This window comes from Haemaphysalis longicornis, unplaced genomic scaffold (genome assembly GCF_048455015.1).
Source record: "Haemaphysalis longicornis isolate Haplotype H1 unplaced genomic scaffold, Haemaphysalis longicornis Haplotype H1 scaffold_6, whole genome shotgun sequence".
Lineage (NCBI taxonomy): Eukaryota > Metazoa > Arthropoda > Arachnida > Ixodida > Ixodidae > Haemaphysalis > Haemaphysalis longicornis.
This window is the reverse complement of record NW_027526407.1, coordinates 19,149,498-19,170,802: the sequence shown is the minus strand read 5'-3', so window position 1 is coordinate 19,170,802 and position 21,305 is coordinate 19,149,498. Positions and strand designations below refer to the sequence as shown.

At 46.0% G+C, this 21,305-nt stretch overlaps 1 protein-coding gene across 1 annotated transcript in view; it reads right to left on the bottom strand.

The window, feature by feature from the left end:
* LOC144141422 (uncharacterized) overlaps positions 1–21,305 on the bottom strand; it is a 98,718-nt gene that overhangs the window by 54,970 nt on the left and 22,443 nt on the right. The window contains exons 2-4 of the mRNA XM_077672986.1: positions 11,580–11,728; positions 11,435–11,508; positions 397–486 (exon numbers count right to left, since the gene is read on the bottom strand). Of these exons, the coding sequence (XP_077529112.1) occupies positions 397–486; positions 11,435–11,508; positions 11,580–11,674 (259 nt within the window). The 5' untranslated portion in view covers positions 11,675–11,728. The remainder of the gene's footprint in view (positions 1–396; positions 487–11,434; positions 11,509–11,579; positions 11,729–21,305) is intronic.

Sequence of the window (21,305 nt, the reverse complement as noted above, 5' to 3'; positions counted from 1 at the left end):
TTCGCCTATATCTGCGAATATGTTTTTATGTCTGCTTACTTCACCCAACTACTGTGACCATTGTTCCATATACTTTTGCCATTGATCCACCATTAGAGTTTCTTAATCGTCTAATTGTGTTTAGAATACCTTTTTATTATCCTTACGGTTTTACTGCTTTTTTTTTCTTCGCTCGTTCTTGTTGACTGTTTATATTGTGAGTTTCTGCTGTATATTAGTGCCGCATTTTGTCTTCCTCAGTGCGCCAGAACCAAGGCCTCGGCTGTTCCTGGGCAGTCTAATAAACATTGATTGATTGATTGATTGATTGATTGATTGATTGATTGATTGATTGATTGATTGATTGATTGATTATTATAAATATTGTTATAATATTCTTAAAGTGCAATCACTTACATGAATCAGAGCCGAACATAACAAATTGAAATACACCGCAGGTGTTGTTCGGAGATGAATAAACGAGGGTATCCAACCATATCCTGTTTCCTGTTGTGTAGAAAAAGAACAAGTACGCATATTTAGTGTATATTAAAAATAAAAGTGCTATCAAGAGTAGACTGGTACTTTAATTATACAAGAAAACAAACTTTATTTTTGCCCGACCATCAGGGTTCGAATATTTCTGTCTCCTACTTGAACACTCAGTCATTCCAAAAAAAAATAAACTCAAAACTACTATAAATTCATTTTTGTCGGGTGAAGTGCAAAGTTTAATACTTAAGTACAAAGTAGGCGTTCTATCATGACGATTTTATTATTTTAAAAATTGCATTTAGCAATTTTATGACAAAGAGAAGCCAACATTACCTGTGCTTGGAGAACGATTTTTCTATAACACAATAAAACCAATTTAGAAATTCATATAATTCGTCCAAAATACGAGTGTTTCAACTCCACGGCACCATAGAACATACCAAACAGCCCCGTTATTAGCACGAAATATTTAAACGTTCCCTGTCGAGTACACTTTTCTTTTTTGTTGAGAATATAGGCTACTTTGCTGTTTACACAAAAATAATTTGTAATGGCTACGTTGGATTGCAAAACTTGACCATAGGCATTCAGTAAAAAACCTGACATTAAATTGTGTTTGCAACTTTTGCAGTAATGGATACGCACACTCGTTTACCAGAAACGTTCTATTTTTACATACATCAGTAGAAACATGGCGGCCAGCATATCTTTGTAATCTGGCATACCAGGAATGGGTTGTGCGCTCAATCCTGTGCATAGTGAAACGCACTGACCAAGCAGTGTTTTGTAACTTGGTAGCAGAACGTCCGGGGTTTTCTGGAAAAAGCTTTTGAGGACTGCACACGATATCAAGGAGGCGAAGTATGAAATTAAGTGCAGGTTCTTGCTCTGGGGACAAAAATCCTTAGAAGAGCGCTGTGGCAGTAGTCGAACACTGCACGGCCCCAGTAGGATGAGTCATTATAAGCAATATTTTTTAGGTTGTGCATCTTCACGAGAACTACGGCGACCGCTGCTAAGGGCAGCTGGCACCGGGCCTTAGCGGAAGAGAGCAATACTTCTAGGTATTATCAGATCGCTCTTGGCTCTAGTCAACAAGAGTTTAGTTTTGAATGAATATTTGTAAAAAGGCATAAAACACTCTTTTTTGAGCCACTGCTTTAGCGTAATATCCATAGCGCTTGCAAAAGGCCAAACTTCGGCACAATTTAAAGAGCTCTGATTGGCACTTAGGGTTGCCATCAGTGATTGCTTTTGAAAAAGTTGAATCAATATGCACGACTGAATGAGTAAGAAATTTGGAGTATTGTAACTGCAATTATCCAATGGCTGCTTTGTGCCCCCTCTGTTTTGTGCTTTCTTAGGGCTTATGCCGTTGTACACGAAAATGGTCCTTTGAGCTTGTTATAGCCTGCGTGCTTCACCGAGAAGGGACTTTTTAATGTCGGCCAAACAATTTCTATTATACCGTAGTGTGTTTTAGGAGCAATAAAACAAATGACATGCCACATAAATTAACAATATTTAGCGAACTTACAACAATTCACTGTTTTAAATGTCAACGATGTGACGAAAGGAAATAACGGCGTCTTATGTAAAATCATTAGCATGTATTCTCTACATATTTTTATTGTCAGTTCTGGCTGAAACGCATGGGCTGTAGAATCTGTAAGCTATGGGACCCAACGTTCATAATACGCAGAAAATTTAACACAGAGAGCAGTATGTGGAGACATACTGCTGGTGAATGCATTGTTTGGTAATACAAATCTCGCGCCTGCTATGATGACGTGTGATACTTGTACTTATAAACGACACCTATCTCCTTACTCGCACAATATCAAACAAATTGCTACACCGTGCAAAAAGGAACAGAACAAATTTTAGTGGTGCGCTCGCGATTCATTTTACAGTTGAGTGCTTTGCACAGTAAACAAACTTGCTGTGTCCTACAACTCGTTATTATTGCTTCCACATACTCCAAAGCTAGCAATAAGATAAAGGTATACTAAAATCTTTGCCATTGAAGAAATATCGAATCGATAAATATAGGTGACTTTGCAATGCAGTTCTCTACCAGAAACCTAAGTGATACCTGAAGTAGTATGGCAAACTCTTTCGAGTAAGTTATCAAAAAGAGTACAGTGGCTCTATTCACTTATAGAGCCCAGTGGGAAGCCAAGATAACTCTAACCACAGCTTTATTCTTTGTTGCCTTTAGTTAAGAATAAAGAGGACACGTGACTTCACATACTTACGAAAGCACAATTTAAAGTTTGACCATAGGCACTCTATAAAAAGCAATTCCACAAGTTTCTCGAAGAAGGCACAGGGGTTATCATGCTTGTCAGCAAACGTTCCGCAATTTGAATTCGCATATTGAAATTTACATCGGGTAATAGTTTCGCCTTTGTATATGAATGATGTTCATTTACAGCCGAGCAGCTTTGTTATCAAAACGTTCTGGTGTAAATACCGTAGAGGGAACTTTATCTTGTTCTATTTTGTGCTGTCCAAAATAATCTGCGTAGGTGAGAATTTGTTCATAATTCGACTGTTGAAGTTTTACTCCTACCAGTCATTTTTATAAAGGCACCTTTCCGGTACCAATCAAGGTCCGGAAAATTGAAGGCTATATCCACAACTATATAGGCATTTATTTACTTGTATATGACTGGGAAGCTGCTATAATTCTTGAACATGGGATTGTAGAGGGTGTTAAAAAGCACACAGATAATGTTTCACTATTTTGAAGTTTATCTTGACACCACGCCGCGACTCATGTGCTATCGCGCCGTAAAGTTTAGCAAAAGGCAACGTATTCATCAACAAAGATAAATAAGACCGCACCATTTCAATCGTTTCCGAAGAATGCGAAGTTGGCTGGGAACACTTTACTCTTGACTATCACATTTCACCTTTCACTTTCGTAAAGCACAATTTTCTCACTAGTATGAATGCTCTTTTAACAGCATCTAAGAGGCAATTCTGTTTTCTCTACCTTTCTCCTATCACAGCGGGGATTTCGATACTAGAATATATATTTCACTTTTATATCCTTGCCGAAAGCCCTGTTTTGGTTGAAGTTATGACAGTTTCCTTGAATGGTTTTAGAGACGGACTGCCTGCGAATTCGCCAATTATTATTGAAAGCATGCGCACCACGATGAGCGAGAGCATGGCGAGGGTTATCGAGCTCGTAAACGGTATCAGGTATTGCCCAGTACTCGTAGCTTATCTTGTTTTTGGAAGTTTGTTGTAACACAAGAAAGAATATTTTTCTCTCACCTTTTCATATTCAATTTGTTTTTTTCCTACAATGCCGGGGCTAACCACAAGTAATCCTTTGCGTAAATATCTGTATTTTATGTTTGCTTTTAGAGACAGGGGTGTTATATAATTTTGAATGACAGTACTGTGGTTGTGTTTGGACGAGTCTGATTTGCAGCTAAAAAGACTAGCCTATGAGCCCCGTAATTTGCCCTATCGGTAAGTTCAAATAAAAGAAAACGCGAAAGGACGCCCCGGATGTGGCTGTTATGGCCCGGTCCCGTCTCGGATTGATTATCAACAATGCCCTAATATATTGCCGCACAGCTGCTCACTTCGTTGATAATGTCGTATAAAAACGGTAGTCCGTCTGCCGCCCCTGCTGCTTTATTCCATACAATTTTGCAGCCTTCCACCTCACCACGCCTAGGCCCTTCTCCACGTGCCACTAGCCCACAATCTAGAACGTAATGCAGGGCTGAGTACCTTTTTTTTTACAACACGAGTACAATACTAACCGCCAATCGGTAAGGCGAAGACTGCCTGTTGTCTTCCAGCGCCGCTTGGCAGTCAACGCGGAAAACACGATTGCGCGTATCCATGGCCACTGTCAAATGGCGCCAACAGTACCACCGCAGAACGGGGGTGTAGCATTTTTACTTCCACGGGCAATTCCACGAGAGGTTTGGTACAGTGATTGCAGTGTTTCATATTCTATGGAAAAAATCAAGCATTCTTGTATATTTTCATCAAAGAAAACTGCAAATAGCACATATATATTGATGTTTAAATTGGGATATGCGTAATGTTTTGTTTTTGTCAAACAATGCTGATACGTATGAACATTACCAGTAAACTAGGTATTCAGGTATATCGGCTGTGTTCAGGTATTTGAGCTGTGCCTTTATAGACGTAATGTTCAACTTCTCCATTAACATTGACCTTGCCGATGAATCGATTGACAGACAGACAGACGGAGGAACAGGGAGACCAAACTTTCGTCGTCACCTTGTAGCCCACGAAATACTATAGTCTTAAAAATAACGATGACCCTAGCGTCCTCTCTTCTATTTCATTTGACCACAAGTTAACGGTAGCTCTCGTCCCTTTAAATCCGCCTGAAACAGTCCGTTCGATATATACTGTACGTGGTGCGACGCCTAGGATCTCAAATATGCAGTGAACAATTTCCAGGTTGTCCGCAGGGTCTGACACTTGCGTAGCGAGCACTATTTCATTAATCGTGTAAACGGCCAATGCTTATTTCTTTTACTCGTGATGTTTGTCGTGTTCTGAGGTAAAAATGGCGTCCAAGACAATTTAGAAGTACAAGTAAAACTGCTTGGCACTCGGTCCCACGATGAACGGCGAAGCTGACGCTGCAAACCCCGGCGCTTCATGCCATGTGGAATTCCAGGTACCAAACAGGAAAACAACTGCACCGAGAATATTGCTGTATTGAAAGCGATCGCATTGTAGCTGCCCTGAACCTTCGGCCTTACAGACGTCACGAGAACTCTTCCGTAAAAGACAGGCGTTTTAAACGCCGCGGAAACACTATACTCCAAACAAAGTATTCATCAGCATGGTTACTACACTCCAACAACCCCTCCAATTACAGAAATAACGTGCAAATAACCTTGCCAAAATATGGCAACCGTTTCACAGATAAACATTGGGTACACTTATACAAGGCCAAAAGAGGTGCTACCATTGTGTTTTTTTCTTGCAGGGAGATCGCCACCGTTGGCCGATCTATCCTGCGGATCCCTGATTCAGCGCTACCTAATCTTCTACACCTTAGCACAAACCTCTTAAAACGTAAGTTTAGCTTCCTCACGATGTTTAAGTACGTCCGTGTGTAGCGCATGTCTAACAATTATTATGTCATATTACGTTTGGCACGAATAAGTCATTTGCTTTGTCACTACAATGAACGCAGAGCCGGGATTTATAATCCGCAACATGCCTGGCGGACATTGCTTTTTTCCCTTAAAAATGTGCTTATGTGGAGGCTTCAGCTCATGATCTGTTTGTGTTCCACCAGTAACTCTTTAAAACCGCTTGCTTTTCTCGCGAATAAAAGCTCGAAATGGACAATGCTACCAAGAAAGTAGTGCGCAAGTCTCACATCTCGCGTGAACCCGTGTTTCCTGTTGCATTGTTCTCACTGGTGGAAGCTCGCCAATGAGGAAAAAGCTTCGGTTCTGCCCAAAATATTTTAAGTTCAGCCGGCGCATATCGAACATTCGAAGCATTTCTCCAGAATGCTACGATAATATGAGGTGGGCTGGACTGGAACCGCATCTTTTAGTGATGATGCGCCTTAGTGGTTCGTGCTGTCGCCATATCCTGTCGTCGTCGTGTCACGTCGTCTTCGTCTATTGTTGTCAGTGTAAAGCAAGTGGCCAAACAATTGTCAAAAGCCAATGGTATGATGGATAAAACCAGACCTAAAAACCTAAACTAAATTAACCTAAAGCTAACATATTTTCACGCAAACTAACCTGAACTAAACAAACCTAACCTAACCTAAACCTAAAATAACATAAACTAACGTTAAACTAACCTAATGTAACATATTTAAATTACTGGAATAATCTTGAAATATTTGCATTATACAGAAGTTTGTTTAATTTCGCCTCGACATTGGTTTGAAAAGCCAGATTTTCTCCTGTGAAGCATGCGTCTTAGCAACCTGCGGCGTGTGACACGAAGATCTCTTACAGACAGCCTGTCTCTAATTTTATAGCTTACATCTGGTTCACCGCAAAAGGTGGTGCCATCGCCCTAAGGAAGTGCATGATTGCTCTTTCCATTGGCTCTTCTCTTCCGTTAAGCCAGCGTACGCCATGTGGAAAGAGAAGGACTTACAACCTTAGAATAACTTATATACTGCAGGCTTTGCCCAGCCCCAGGTTTCATATTTGTGGAGAGAGCCCGGGATTTTTTAGGTAGTATTTCGAAATGGGCATTGCAATATTTTAAAACAATTTTCATAGCGTATGGCCGTGTGCCTTTTTTAAGATTACGCCCTTTATTTCTTCAATATACATTGTGAAAAAATAAAAGCAAAGTATAAGCACTGCATGCAGGAAGAACGCAGGTTTCTTTAGTGTGATTTGGATTTTAAAATAGAACCTAACAAACAGGGTCGATAGAAGCCAAGTGACTACATTCTTTGAAACATAAGTGTAGCGTGGGCAGCAAAGATATGAATTTTGTTCTTTTGCTGATCATTGAAAGAGAAACAAACGAAGGGAATTTTTTTGTTTCAATTTTTCTTCTCCGAATTTAGCCAGTACAATACCTAAGTAAGTTATCGTGCGTTATTTCACCTAATGCTAAACGAACACGATTTTCCAGACAATGTAAATGACTGTTTATATTACATTATTTAAACAGTTGTGGTCGTGGTATGCACTGGCACTTGGCACTTGGTATGCACTGCACTGGCACTGGCACGTGGTATGCACTTGTGGTCGTGGTATGCACTGGCAGCTGACCTGGTACACGGTGTAACAGCTCACAGGAGCTCAATACCAAATACAAAGCACGCATTAAGATTAAGCAGATAAACATTTTGTACACACTACATAAAATTAAATACTTGCTGAATGACCTCCAAAATGCTCATTTATTGACCCATTTTCAAATGCCCAGTTCTACTTAAACATTCACTTCAGCTGTCAGGGTTTCCGTTTCCGTTGCAAGCGAATACAATGGCATTTTAGCTGATTATGAAAACCATTTAAGGCAAAAACCCACCATGACTACTTTGGAGGAATCCGGAGAAAGATAATACATTATAAGATGTTTACTACTTATGCGCTGTCAACGCAAGAAGAGCGACCGCAGAGGCCGACGTGCACGGCTCCGCGCTGTATTCAAAACCAACAGCTCTGGTCCAATCCGCCTAGCCTTCTCGTCTCCATTTGCGGTGTTGTGTTCGGTCCGTAAACTTAGTGTATAGCCCTTTTTCGTTTCTGCTGCGGCATTACAAGCCAGTTTTCTGTTCTATTTCACCTGCAGTACGTGCCTCAACATTTTCCCACACCTGAAATGCTTTTACGCAGGGGCCCTTCGATGTGCTTAGATTCGCTTAGATACGCTACCCAATGCTAATATTGCGACCTCATGTCAATCAAGTAACTTGCCTAAAAACGTTTTCCTGTTTCTGCGTAAGGTTAGATGATTGGAGAATGGCTGAACGTTTGGGACCTCCACACAAGCCCTATTGTGATTAAGAGGACGTGCCTTAGATTAAAACCTAACAAGTGTTGAAAAAGTGTACCAAACACATCACCGCCGTAAAATTGTTTAACAACATGTATAATTGATATTAATACAACGACAAAGAGGAACCGAGTTGAACTACCAACACAAGAAAAAATTGCCTCTATCTCCCCGCAAGGGAACCCTGGTGTGATGCGGCGCATCTGGGGGTTCAATTGCGTTTCCATTGGGTTGATTTTCTATATCGCGTGAAACGTATTGTGTACGCGTAGGATGCCTTCCATCACATACGGATATTCTCATACACGGGACGATGGAGGCAATTTATACATTTTCATGCTCATGCATACGCGAAATGAGAGAGTACACGTGTTTTAGCGGCCACCACCCAGCTAGATACCCGCTTTATATTCATAGCGCTTGAAGGAGAGGAGAGCGCGGAGGAGAGTCGCGCATGCGCGCACATGCGCACCGGAGAAGCTGTTAACGCAGCGTTAGCGCAGCGATGCCCTCGCCAACCAAGCGCCCCAGCTGTCGTTATGCTAATGCGCCGGAGTGAGAGTGTTGCACACGCTGTGGGAGAAGCGAAGGGAAGAGGGCTGTGGACGGACGCCGCCGCCGCCGCCGACGATGCAGGAGGGACATGCCACAGAGCAAGAGATGCGCCGCACCCAAAACACAGAAATATTTTAGTATGCAACCCACTAATACTCAATCGGTACTCGTAATGGTAAAGACAGACACAACAATAAACATAAAAAAACAGGAAAAGAAGAAAATACAAAGAAAACATACAGAAGCGAGACATTTCATTACCAGCGCCGTGAGCTAACATTTAAACAGTTGAATGTGTCGGTCAGAACCAAGTTGTGGTGAAAATTGTTCAATGGACTAGCAGTTCGCAGAAAAAAATGATTGGACAACTGTGATGGTACGCTCGCGAGGGCATAAAAATTGTAGTTTAGTTTTTACTGCGACTTGTTGCATGCGACTTTCGCGCGACGTGAGGGCTTTGTGATAATGAAGAGTGAAACCTGTGAAATATTGTAAGACTTGAAATGTTCCTACGCTGATGGGGTAGGCGCAATTTAAGGTTTCTAAGAGCGGTTTATGGTAAATATTCGAAGAATGTTAATCAAACTGCACGGTGTTTGGTATGTTCGGCATCATCTTCGTAACATAATGTTGATGTGTGTCTGATATAAAACGGTGTGTTGTAATTCTGGCAGGAACACTGTTGTGCAGAATGACCTGTTTAACTTTCAAGCGGCAAGTTTCATCGTACCAAGTATATTTCCGAGCTACATACTCGCACTGGTACCAGAGATGCTATCATCCGTGTTTATTAGACTTCCACAGTATAAACGTCTTTATGGCTTACTTGAAATGACGAAAGTGCTGCAACGCAAGGCACACAAGTACGCAGCTAGAATCGCTTGCAGTGTTAATGTGGGTCAAAAATAGAAGAAACGTACCAGTAGGTTACAGAACCATGCCGTAAATTAAGGTTTATATGCTCGAGGCTTACTATTGCTTTTGGGTTGACACTCGGTGCCCGTAGCTACCTTGCTGCTCGTCTGACCGTCAGGCGTAGCTATAAGGCGTTCCCTAAAACGTGTTCCTCACGACCTAGCAAAACGAATGAAAGTGACCGCAAGGAGCGAGCGCCAACAGGCAGCTCAAATGAGGTGACGCTGTAGCAGAAGACAGAAAATCTGAGGCTGGGCCACCAAGATCGCCATCAACATCGTATTTTTCTAAAACAGCCGATTGGACTAGTTGCTACGTTTAGAAAATCTATAAAGAACGAAATGAACTAAAGAGAAAACAAACGGACCCACCGCAGAATCTGTTCATTGCCTTTTTCTTGTGTTTAATCGTACTTTCTCTTTTTTTAATGTCAGAATGAGCCCTGCAGCGTAATCAACTTTGAAGTAATACGATTACGGTACAAGGCTAATGAAGTGCTTTTGCGAGGGCACTGTTGCCGCAGCTATCGTAATGCTCAGCGTGTCTAGAACGGTTGTTAAGGGTTCGCAGGTAAATAGGTCAGCACGAACAGCAAAAACGATAGTTGCGGCCGTTAGGATCCCGTGCGAACATGGGTGTTAAATAGTTCGCAGGTTCAATCCGACAAAAAAAGGAAGAGGAGTCGGAGCAGGCTCGGAAACATTTACAAAGGCCAGACTTCATTGCAAACTCCGCCACGCATGAGCAGGGGATTCCTTAATTAGGTCTTGCGCACGGGGCAAGGATTAAAGGTTCTGCCGCTGACTATAAACGCGATTCTTACACAGGGTGAATTCAACAGAAATTATCTAGTTGCGAAACATTTTTACGAAAACGCAGTTTCGCTGTACAATTTAGAATCTTATATTTTAAACGTAAATGTCTTCCCCAAATTTCTTTCGCGCTTCACTGTTTGTGTCGAACGAATATAAACATGCAGCCCTCCTCCCCTCCACTTACTACGTTTATATAAGGTTTTTACACCCACTGCCAAAACTAGTAAAGCAGGATGATTCCGTTCTGGCATGCCTTTATGGAATACATTTGGCCGTGGCTGCAGGGCCCTCAGCCGCAGCGTTTTTCAGATATTACATTTTCTCGCTTCCATAAACACTTAAAACAATGTTTGAAAGGAGTTTTAATCCTTCGCCTACATGGCCTTTTCAAAATGTTGCCCCTAAGCAAAGCAAAACTTGACGACTAGTCATTATACAATAAACCCAGCTGTAAGTTATAATACGCTTGCAAAAGAGTGTACCCGCAAGATGGGAGAAAAACATATGCCAGAATTGAAATTTTGTCAGCTTAAACACGTTATTTCTTGTGTATCGTATATATAGCTGCTAATATTTTAGTGAGAAGTACAATGCGTATAATGCTTTATGCCTTAACATTTCAGTGACTGATATCATTTTCACTGATCAGTCACGATTCCTGACCTACCTACTGCCAAAGTGTTTAGATGAAACTAGATGAATTTAGGCCAAATTAAAAGCGCAATTTTGGCGTTGTAAAAGTTTTCCAAAGGGTAAAATGGATACTACCAGTGCTCTAGACTAGTAATAACAACGTGGCCATTCTCCCAAAGTTACAAGAAAACACGAACTGCTATTTCTGGTAGATTTCCAGCTGCTTGGATTGCTCAAATTTGATGTAAAACTTTTATGTTATCTTTGAAACAAATAAGAAACATAAGAACTATACAATTGGTGGATCAAAGTCACAAACGTCTTGGTTGTTGTTAACAAGATCACTGTTTTAGTGATAGCGTCTGTGAAATGCGATCGGGAAGAGTAATGACCCACTAATTTCGCACAGTGCTAAAGGGTTTCAACTAAGCGTATTCCTTTTTGGCTTCCGCGTACAGCTGATGTGGCTTACCATCCGAAAATAAACAAAAACCAATCGGACATGCAACATTTATAATATGAACCTGTCACATTACCTGACAACTTTATAAGCATCGATCTCGGTTTTCGGTTACGGTCAATAAAGTGTCCGGTATATTTATCCGAATACCTAGAAGCGTAAAAAAAAGTAAGGATCAGGTCATTACTGCAGAACGCTCATGTATGTTTGTTTAAGCTTACCGAATGCCTCTGAAAGTGTAGTTGCTTCTAAATTCAACAGTTGTATTGCTGACACAGTCTATAATATCCACCATGCATGCAGAGCCAATTTGCATGTCCGGATTTCTGGTACTGCCCTTAACAGTCCAAATAAACAATGTGTTCAAAAACTGAAAGAGGTGAGAAAGCAATTTGTTACAAAAGCACGCCATGATGTTATAAAATATAATTTAAATATAATGACAACCGTTATACTATAAGCAGTGATATGTAGACCACAAAAACTCTTTGCCGCGCCCTTAAGATCGTCATAGGTTTTTGATACCCACGTCAACAACTTGCAATTTGCCTACAGAAAACCTATATTCGCTCAATCGCACACTATTTTATTTATATTTGAAGGTGCGCACAATTATGGGTGAGTTTTGAGCCACCAAAGGTGTTGGTTTCTGCTGTGTAACGAAGTGTCAGCCTATACAAATACTTGCGAGAGGAGCGTCACGTTTTTTAGGTATTGATAGCGTCATTTAGGTTTAATGCCAACAATTCTTTGCTTACATTGTTCATCAACCGACCGTATGCGCTCATATACGAGCAATGGGACGGCAACAGGTTTGGCGCTCGTACCACGATGACACATTTGCACCATTTGAAAAGCTTAAACTTTCTGCTCTGTTGAAATAACCGTCAGTATTTTATTCCGTATTGCGCCGTTCTTTCACGATGGAAGACAACCAAAGCTTTAGTGCTTGATAACTGTTTTGTAAAATGTCAGTATATAGGAAGAAAAGGGAATAGACATCTCATTACGAATTATTGAATGTTTGAACTACTGAGACTGAAGCTAAACGACAGGAGCTGCGGTTGAAAAGCGGTTTGGTACGCTAACAAATTGATGCTTGAAAAAGTCTGATATTGCAGTTTGCCTTTTTTCCTTCAAGGCCTTGGCTCCTCACTTTTTGCTTTCCGAAAGAATTTAGCGGAACACTTCCTACTACGTTTCTTCAAAACTGAAAAAAACGTATGGCAATATTCAATTCGGGAACGACGCGTGACAGTACGGCCCAACTGTTTCCTAATCTTCCTTGCGGGCGTCGTCAACAGTAACGGCAGGATCTACGCTTCTCGCGTTACATAATGCCGCGCGACTATCCATTGGGTTTGCCTATGTTGGGTTTTGGCCGACCCGCCGCGCCGGGCTGTGTTATCCGTCGACCAAGTAAAGGGCGTGTTGCATTCTTTATTTTTTATTCCGTACGGGTTGTCTCCTTTAATGGGGAGAGAGTAGCGAACGAACGTCCCCAGCCTAGAATAATATTCTTTGATCTACAGTGTTATGGATGGAATTCGATGTTTCGGGAAACACTCTTGCCGAGAGATAAATGCCCGCAGAGCAGTCGCAGCAGTATTCGATTCGCCAGACACTCGCGTGCGGACGTCCCCTTCGTTGACTCCTGCTTCGGCGCCTGTGTATTCTTTGACTTGATAGGGGAGCACAAGTTCGGTCTAATTAACTTGTTTTAAGTGCGAATGCACTTCTTAAGCGACCCTGAATCACGCGTCCACCGCCGTCCGTCCATCCGCACCACATACCCACTTAGGGCGATTGGCCAAGGAGAGTTCTTAATTTCTTTAGCACATACCCACTTAGGGAGATTGGCCTAGTCCCCCAGCGCGCCACCACGCCCGCCGCCCCGCCCCGAGCCTGCCCCCAGGCCACCGACGCCATCGACGACTGCTGCTTCGCCAGGAGCGGAAGTCGGGGCGAGTACTGCGGCGTCTACCTCGTCGGTCACGTCTACGCGAACCTCGTGTCGCACGCCGTGTCCACCTCGCCGGTCAGCGACGAGTCGCCGTACAGTGCCGTCTACACCGACGCGTACTCGGGCGACGGAATCGTGGTCGTCACCCTCTACCTCGCGCCAAACATCTCGCGCGACGACGTCGTCAAATACGTGGACGCGGCGATGGAGAGTGTGGCCAGGCGCGTAAAGCTCGGACCCGGTCGTGGTTGTTGGGGACTTTAACGTGGACGTGCGAAAGGGCGGCGAGTGGTTGATGGAATACCTGCTCGCCAACCCCTCCATGACGTGCCTACCGCTAGAGGCTCCCACCACCATCAACGGCAGCTACATTGACCGAGCCTTTGCGAGGAACTGTCTGATACGCGCGGTCTTGCAACAACTCTTGACCGTACATTTCAGTGACCACAAGGCGGTCATAATGACCGTCAACTACAACGACAACACCAACAAGTGCTGAATAAAGAATACTGTCGTTTCACTTTACTTGCGTGTGTGTGTGATCTCCTCGAACATACATTTTAATTCACCAAGATTTCCAGAGAACGACTAACGGGGTGTGTGAATGCCCACTTGATCACGCGGGGGTGTTAAATGCAACTAACGGGCGAATGCCAACACAGTTCAACATAACTCCCCCTCATAGCATCACCCATGCATTCGCACTTACCCATGCTCCCCTTCGGGGAAATGCGGGTGAATTTTTTTTCATTCAATGCAACTCCGTCATCTTTCTCTTCATGACATCTGGTGAGGTGCTGGGTACGCGCCCTTTATTCCCCTTTCGTCTTCTGGAAGCGAGACAAGCCAGCCCAAGCCGGGCCATCTGCCGAATGAAACGTTTACCGGCGGAGTTTTACCTCCTACCAGAACGAACCAAGAGAAATACTGCTGCGACTGACGGCATGGTGCAACAAGCTACTCCTTAAATAGTCCTGCAACATCGGCGTGAACCGTCATCGTCCCGTGGATCAACCGCAGAAGCCTCTGACGACTGATCGAAGAAGGTGGGGCGCATCCGCATTTTTAAAGAAGGTACAGCCCGAATGTGGTTCGAGAACCATGACAGCTTCATACCAAACTGGACTCTCTTTAAAAGCAAGTTCTTTAAAACACTGGCCTCTGTCGGGCGGAAACCACGAGCCGCCCTTTTGTTGAGGAGGTGAATTTTTGTTGAGGAGGTGAAATTTTTGTTGAGGAGGTGAGGCAACTATTTCGCCGCGCGTACCCCGAAATGACGGAAGAAAAGAAGCTCAGGAATCTGATGCGAGTATTGACGCAGGAACTCGTTGCTTGCCTTCTCCGAAACCCCCATAGAACGGTGGCCGACTTCACGTCTGCGTCTGCCGCATTGGAGAGGACTCTGGAAATTTGTACGAATGCGCTAGCTTCGGAGACGATCGCTTCTGGGCTAATAGCTCCGACAAAATACGGGAGGCAATCCCCGCAATGGTCTGGTAGGAGCTTCGAAATATTTTTTTAACGACGCCGCCACCTCAAATCGCTGCTGCGAATGACGAGAAGAGGTTCATCAGGCATTGGGGACTTCTACGCCATCCGAACCACCCCGCATGCCACAACCTATGACCTTCTTCGCAGCTGTTCGTCGACCCCGCCGTGCTCCAACCTGTCGTCAAGAGGCTCCGCCGTATAACCGTACACTTTTGCCTGCCCGACCCCCTGTAGTGCAATACCAGGCGCTGAGGAAGACCGAAGTGTGGAGAACTTCCGATAATAGTCAACTTTCTTACCTGCGTGGAGAGGCCGACAATATCTATCGTCGCTGACCATACTAATGTACTCGGACTGCTTGGTTTCTTCTTCGACGCACCTCGCCCTCTCCCTGTTGAACGACTGCGCTAAATGAAGGAGTATCTATCTCAAACCAGCCGGTGGCCTAGCCGTTGCAAGCGGTCCCCGTCGCCCTATCCATACCAGTCGCCGACCCACCGTGCCAATGCTGACTTCACTCGTGGAAGGTCACCCAGCCTACGCGGGTGAAACTAAAAGTAGCAAATTCTGGAGGGGAAGTTACTACAGGGCGGAAAAACGAAAACACTCCCACGACGCAAGGACGCACCAACCACCGTGATTCATGACATTCCCTGAGCAGGAAAACCCGATTTCACCCTCACGCGATTCCCGAACACGATGTCAGCCACACACACTGTGCGACGCGTACCCGACATGACCAAGACTGCGGGGGGAAAGCGACCACCACAACGACGTATAGTGCCCGATCTTGAACACAACTCCCCGAACTACCCTGAACTCGAGGAAAGCGGCGTCCGACATCCAGCTGTCCATCGACTGTATTGATGTAGTCACCCGCAGAGAACCCGCAGCCGAATAGTCAGTAGTAAAGGAATCATTCACGTCTGAGCTGAAGAAAATTACGACAAAATAGAACAGTCCACACATCCTCACAGCAGAATGTTAGACCGTCACCAGAAACATTTTGAAGATTGATGTACACCGTGCTAGCTGGCCTGAAGTGCACACCTATCTTCTTGTCTCGTATACCTTGAGGACGTTTTGGTATTTGCACCAACTTTGGACGACCTCGAGCCTATTTGCTCGTCAGGGTTAATGCTGAAGCCTTAAAAGTGCCGCTTAGCATACGAAGAACTCACATTTTTGGGCCATGTCGCCTACGCCACGGGAGTCCTGCGGGATCTGGCAAAAACTTCCGCCATAGAGAGCTTCCCAAGACCGAAAGATAAAAATGGCGTGCGAAGATTTCTCGGACTGTGCACATACTACCGGTGCTTCGTCGCAAACTTACCATGCATTGCATATCAACTCACGCGCTTGGCGGAAGATATCAGCCCTTTCAGCTGGAAAAACGCCCAAGAAACAGAATTCTGCGAGCTGCAACAACGCCTGAAAAAATCCGCCCGTGCTCGCTCATTTCGTCGAAAACACCCAAACGCAAATACACGCGGACGCCAGTGATATAGGCTTGAAGGCCATCCGGGTTCAAAAGCAAAGTGGTTGCGATGGATTAATCACACTTGCCAAACGTGATCTGTCGAAGGAGAAGAAAAATTACTCTGTCTCTGAGAAAGAGAACCGTGTGCTGTGTTGGCTCGCCCATTTGAATGACCCATCTGGCGGTCTTTACGATGGATCTCGCGCCTGCAAAAGTTACACTTTATGATCGTCTATAGATCCGGCAGGAAGCACTCCAGCACCGACTGCCTGTCTCGCGCCCCCGTCGACCCACCGCCACTGGACTCAGATGAAGAACGCGAGTTCTTCTGAGTCGGGACGGACAACGACCCAGCCACCCTGCAGAATGCTGACGCCGACTTACGCGTGATCATGGACTACGTCTAAGAAGGCGATGTCGCCGTGCCTAGGGCGTTCAAAAAAAGCTTACCGCCTATAAACCTGTAAAACACTCCGTTCTCGTGCAGAAAAATTTCAACCCCTGAACGAGAACAAACTATCTTCTTGGCATCCCCGTAAACCTTCCTGACAAAATTTTGGAAGCGTGCCACGATGACCCGCCCCAGGGATATTTCGGCAGAGCTCGCACTATAGTAAAAATCAAATCGAAGTACTACCGCCTCTCGTTAAATACGACTTAGCCCTCGAAATCCGGAGCTGTCGTGACTACCAGCGACGAAAAACGACGCCGACAAGACCCGCCAGACTTGTGCAGCCGATTGCCGTTCAATCGAGGCCCTCGCAAAAGATCTGAATGGACCATCTGGGCCCACTCCCTACGTCACGATCCGAGAAGAAGTGTAATAAAGTAGCGACCGAATACATGACGCGCTACGCAGAGACCGCCGCTCTTTCCAGAGGGACTGCACAAGAAGTCGCGAAGTTGTTCATAAACCAAGTTGTGCTGCGACATGGAGCCCCTGGAGTCCTAATCACGGATCGCAGAACGGCCTTCACTGCAGAGCATATGCAAGGACTATTACGCTACATCAACACGGATAAACGAAGAACGGCGGCGTACTACGCCTAAACGAACGGGCTAGCGGAATGCCTAAACACGTCGATCGGGGCTATGCTATGTACGTAGACGTTGAACATTGGACTTGGGATGAATTACTTTCGTATATTATGTTTGCGTACAACACGTATATCCAGGAAACTACGCAGATAACACCATTCGAGCTTGTCTACAAAAGACGGCCGACTACGATGCTTCACGCCATCCTTTCGCACGTAGAAGACCTCAACGCCGACGTCCAAGAATACCCTAAACATGCGGAAAAGGCACGCAGGGCGCCCGAGTTCGCACAACACACCAGTAGCGGATGGATGCCGGACGCTACAACCTCCACGCCGAGACGCCTACTACCGTACAATGCAGCAAGTGTGGGTTTGGACTCCCATGCAACGACGTGGACTCCGTGAGAAGCTTCTGCGAAGGTATCTCGGACCCTATCAAATTCTACAACGTGTTGGACAACTTAACTGCGAGGTGATCTCCGATGGTAATTCCGAAACACCAGGAACCAGGACGACGCACGCAGGCCGAAGTCGTCGACGTTCTTCGCCTGATACCTTCCTACTCACGATGACGAACTTTTTTGTTGTTGTTGTTTGTCTGGACTGTCTTTATTTTGGCACCAGGTCGATGCCCTCTTAGAGGGGGCTAATGCCACGAACCTTATTTTGGGTTTGTTTCTTTATGTTTTGTTTTTGCCGACCGGCTTCTACAACGTGTTGGCCAACTGTAAAAGAATTTGTTGGTGGCCAAGTTGGTGCATCTTCAACGTAAAAATCGAGCAATTTGAGATGGCCACAAAAAGGGAGGAAACACTGGACAGCCGCATTCTTGTGTTTCCTCCCTTTTTGTGGGCCCGACAACACGGGCACCTTACTATGAAGATGAGGGACTTTTTTGTTGTTTCTTCGGACTGTCTTTTATTTAGCATTGGGTCGATGCATCCTTAGAGGGGGTTAATGACAGGAACTATGCATTGTGTTTGTCTATGTTTCTTTTGTTGACCAGCAGCACCAGGCGGTGGTTTATGTCATACCCATTGTTATGTCCGCGCGGTCAGTGACAAGCTGACGCACGGGCACACTTAAAAATAGGGTTTATTCACTCAAGAAGAACGCGGCTTTTTGTGACTGCTCTGCAGCAAGGTCTCCAAAGCCTCTCCCGCGCATTGTACATCGCACCGCGGAGTCGGGGGCGGCGTCGGCGAGGGAAAGGGCCCCTTGCGGGGGACACTAATTGGCGCGCGGTCGAGAGTCTTGGACTGGCGCGCTGTCGGGAGGCGCCGAAACGGAATGCGCTTCCGCTGGGCACGAACACAACATTTCTTCCCCCCTTAGAAGAGCGCAAGGTAGCGGTCAGGGGGGTGTCGCTGCCGTGAGGATTTGCGTAGGTCGACGGCCTGGGGTTGCAATGAAGACGGGAGCTGGCCGTCTGCGCATGTGGTTGTCGGCGTCGCCGCGGCGCTCTCCATAGTGAGATGCCAGGCCCTGTTGACGGGTGGTGACTCACAACGTCCTTCAGAAGGGGCTCGTTTATTTGGCGGCGGCTTAAGGTGGCGGAGCTGATTGAGGTGCCGCCGAGTTGTCGTCCCGGAAATCTCGACGAGCCACGACCGCAGGCCAATCCGTTTTTTCACGGTCGCTGGGACTCATTCCGGCTTGTGGTGAAACTGGCGGGCGAGCCCCCGTTCTCCCTTTTGTATCCACCGGCTGCGCGGTGGGTCGCTGGCGTCATGTGCCGCCTTTGAAGATGGCTCAGGTCGAACGGCCGTGAGAGGCCTCCTCATTTCCCGCGAAAACATTAGCCTCGCAGGGGTCTGGCCTGTGGTATTTTGCACTGTTGTGTGCTGTTTGAAAAGGAAGCGGGCCAAGCGTCGCTGTAATGACCCTGCTTCGTCCTTTGAAAGTGCCATTTTGAGTTCGGCCACGTAGCGTTCGGCTTGGCCGTTCGTTGCTGGGTCGTACGGGGCGGATGTCACAGCTGTGATGCGGTTGTCTTTGTAGAACCGCCTTATCTCTGCCGACACAAATGTCGTGCCGTTGTCCGATACTATCTTTTGAGGTAGTCCGAACGTTGAAAACAACGCGCGCAGGGCGTCGATGACTGCCGCAGATGTTGGCCTACTCATTTGTACAACTTCTAGCCATTTTGTGTAGGCATCCACCACAACTAGAAATGTCGTTCCTTCGATTGGGCCTGCAAAGTCAACGTGGAGGGTGTGCCATGGAGTTGTTGGCTTCTCCCAATCAGGAATGTAGGCTCTCGGTGGGGCTTGTTGGTTTCCCTGGCAAGCTTGACACGTTTTTGCAGCTGTTTCGATGTCGTAGTCAATTCCTGGCAACGACATGTAGCTGCGAGCGCACCTTTTCATGGCTACTACTCCTCGATGCCCAGCATGAATGAGCGCCATGGCTTGCTCGCGTAGTGCGTGCGGGATAACGACTCGTGACCCGAGTGTCACGCAGCCGCGATGGAGACTCAACTCCGTAGCTCTTTTCTTAAAGGCGTTGAAGTTTTCTCTGGTCAGTTTCTGCACGCGGCCTTGGTAGAGTGCCTCGCTCAGTTGCGACAACGTCTGGTCCTCTTGCGTCGCTACGGCGACGGTGTCGGCCGTTAGCGGTGGGTTAGGCAGAGCTTCAAACATCAGCACGCAGCCCACTTGTGGGGGATCCTCAATTGTTTCGCCGAGCGGCATACGACTCAATGCATCTGCGTTCTGGTGTCTTTTTCCTGGGCGGTGCACGAGCTCGTAGTCGTACGCTGACATTTTTATGCACCACCGTGTCATACGGGGGGACAGCGTATGGGGTATTTGTTTCTGGGGGCCCAAAATACCCAAAAGAGGTCGGTGATCTGTAATGTTGACCACGTGTCTGCCAGCAATGTACTGGTGAAAGTGTATGACTTCATACACGATTGCGAGCCCTTCTCGATCTAGTTGCGAGTAGTTACGCTCTGCCGATGAAAGGGTGCGAGAAGCGAAAGCAATCGGTGCTTCCCTGCCTTGATCGTCGGCTTGTGAAAGCACTGCGCCCACACCGTAGGGCGATGCGTCGCAGGCGAGAAGCAGGGGCTTCGTTTCATTGTAGTGCCTGAGGACTACACGCCGCCGGAGCAGGTCCTTCAGCGCATTGAATGCCTTCTGGTGGCGTTGCGACCAGCTCCATTGGACATCATTTTGTAACAGGTGGTACAGGTCGTTAGCCACAGTCGCTCGCTGCTCTAAGAATCGATCGTAGAACGTAATGAGCCCAAGAAAGGACTGCAGTTTCTGCTTGTTGGTTGGGGCTGGCGCCTCACTGATAGCATGCACCTTGTCATCAGTTGAATGAATGCCTTCAGCATTGATCAGGTGCCCCAAGAACTTTACCTCGGGAACTGCAAAACAGCATTTCTCTATGCTTAAGCACAAGTTGGCGCTGGCTAGCCTGTAAAGTACAAGCTCTAGGCGTGCTGCGTGTTCTTCGCTTGATGAGCCGCTAATGATCACATCATCCAGGTAAACGCACAATCCTTGAATTCCAACAAGCGTGGACTCCATGTACTTCTGGAAAATTGCTGGGGCTGCTGCCACTCCAAACGGAAGTCGTTAAACCCTGTAGAGGCCCCTTGTATTGTTTATAGTGAGCAATTCAGATGTTTATTCGCTCACCTTCAGCTGTTGGTACGCCTGGGTCAGGTCCAGCATGCTGAAGATTCGGCCTCCACGGAGTGTGCTGAAAACCTCCTGTGACGTTGGGAGTGGGTAAGCAGAATCCTTCGTTGCCAGGTTGACGGTGCTCCTGTAGTCTCCACAAAGACGTAGAGTTCCGTCTTTTTTTCTGACTCCCACGAGTGGTGTGGCCCAGACCGAGTGCTGCTTCCGCTCAATGACATCCTGCTGCTCGAGCTTGCGAAGCTCTTCGTCGTACGCCGACTGCATGGCAAAGGGTACTGGCCTGGCTTTGAGAAATTTGGGTCTGGCGTCGTGATGTA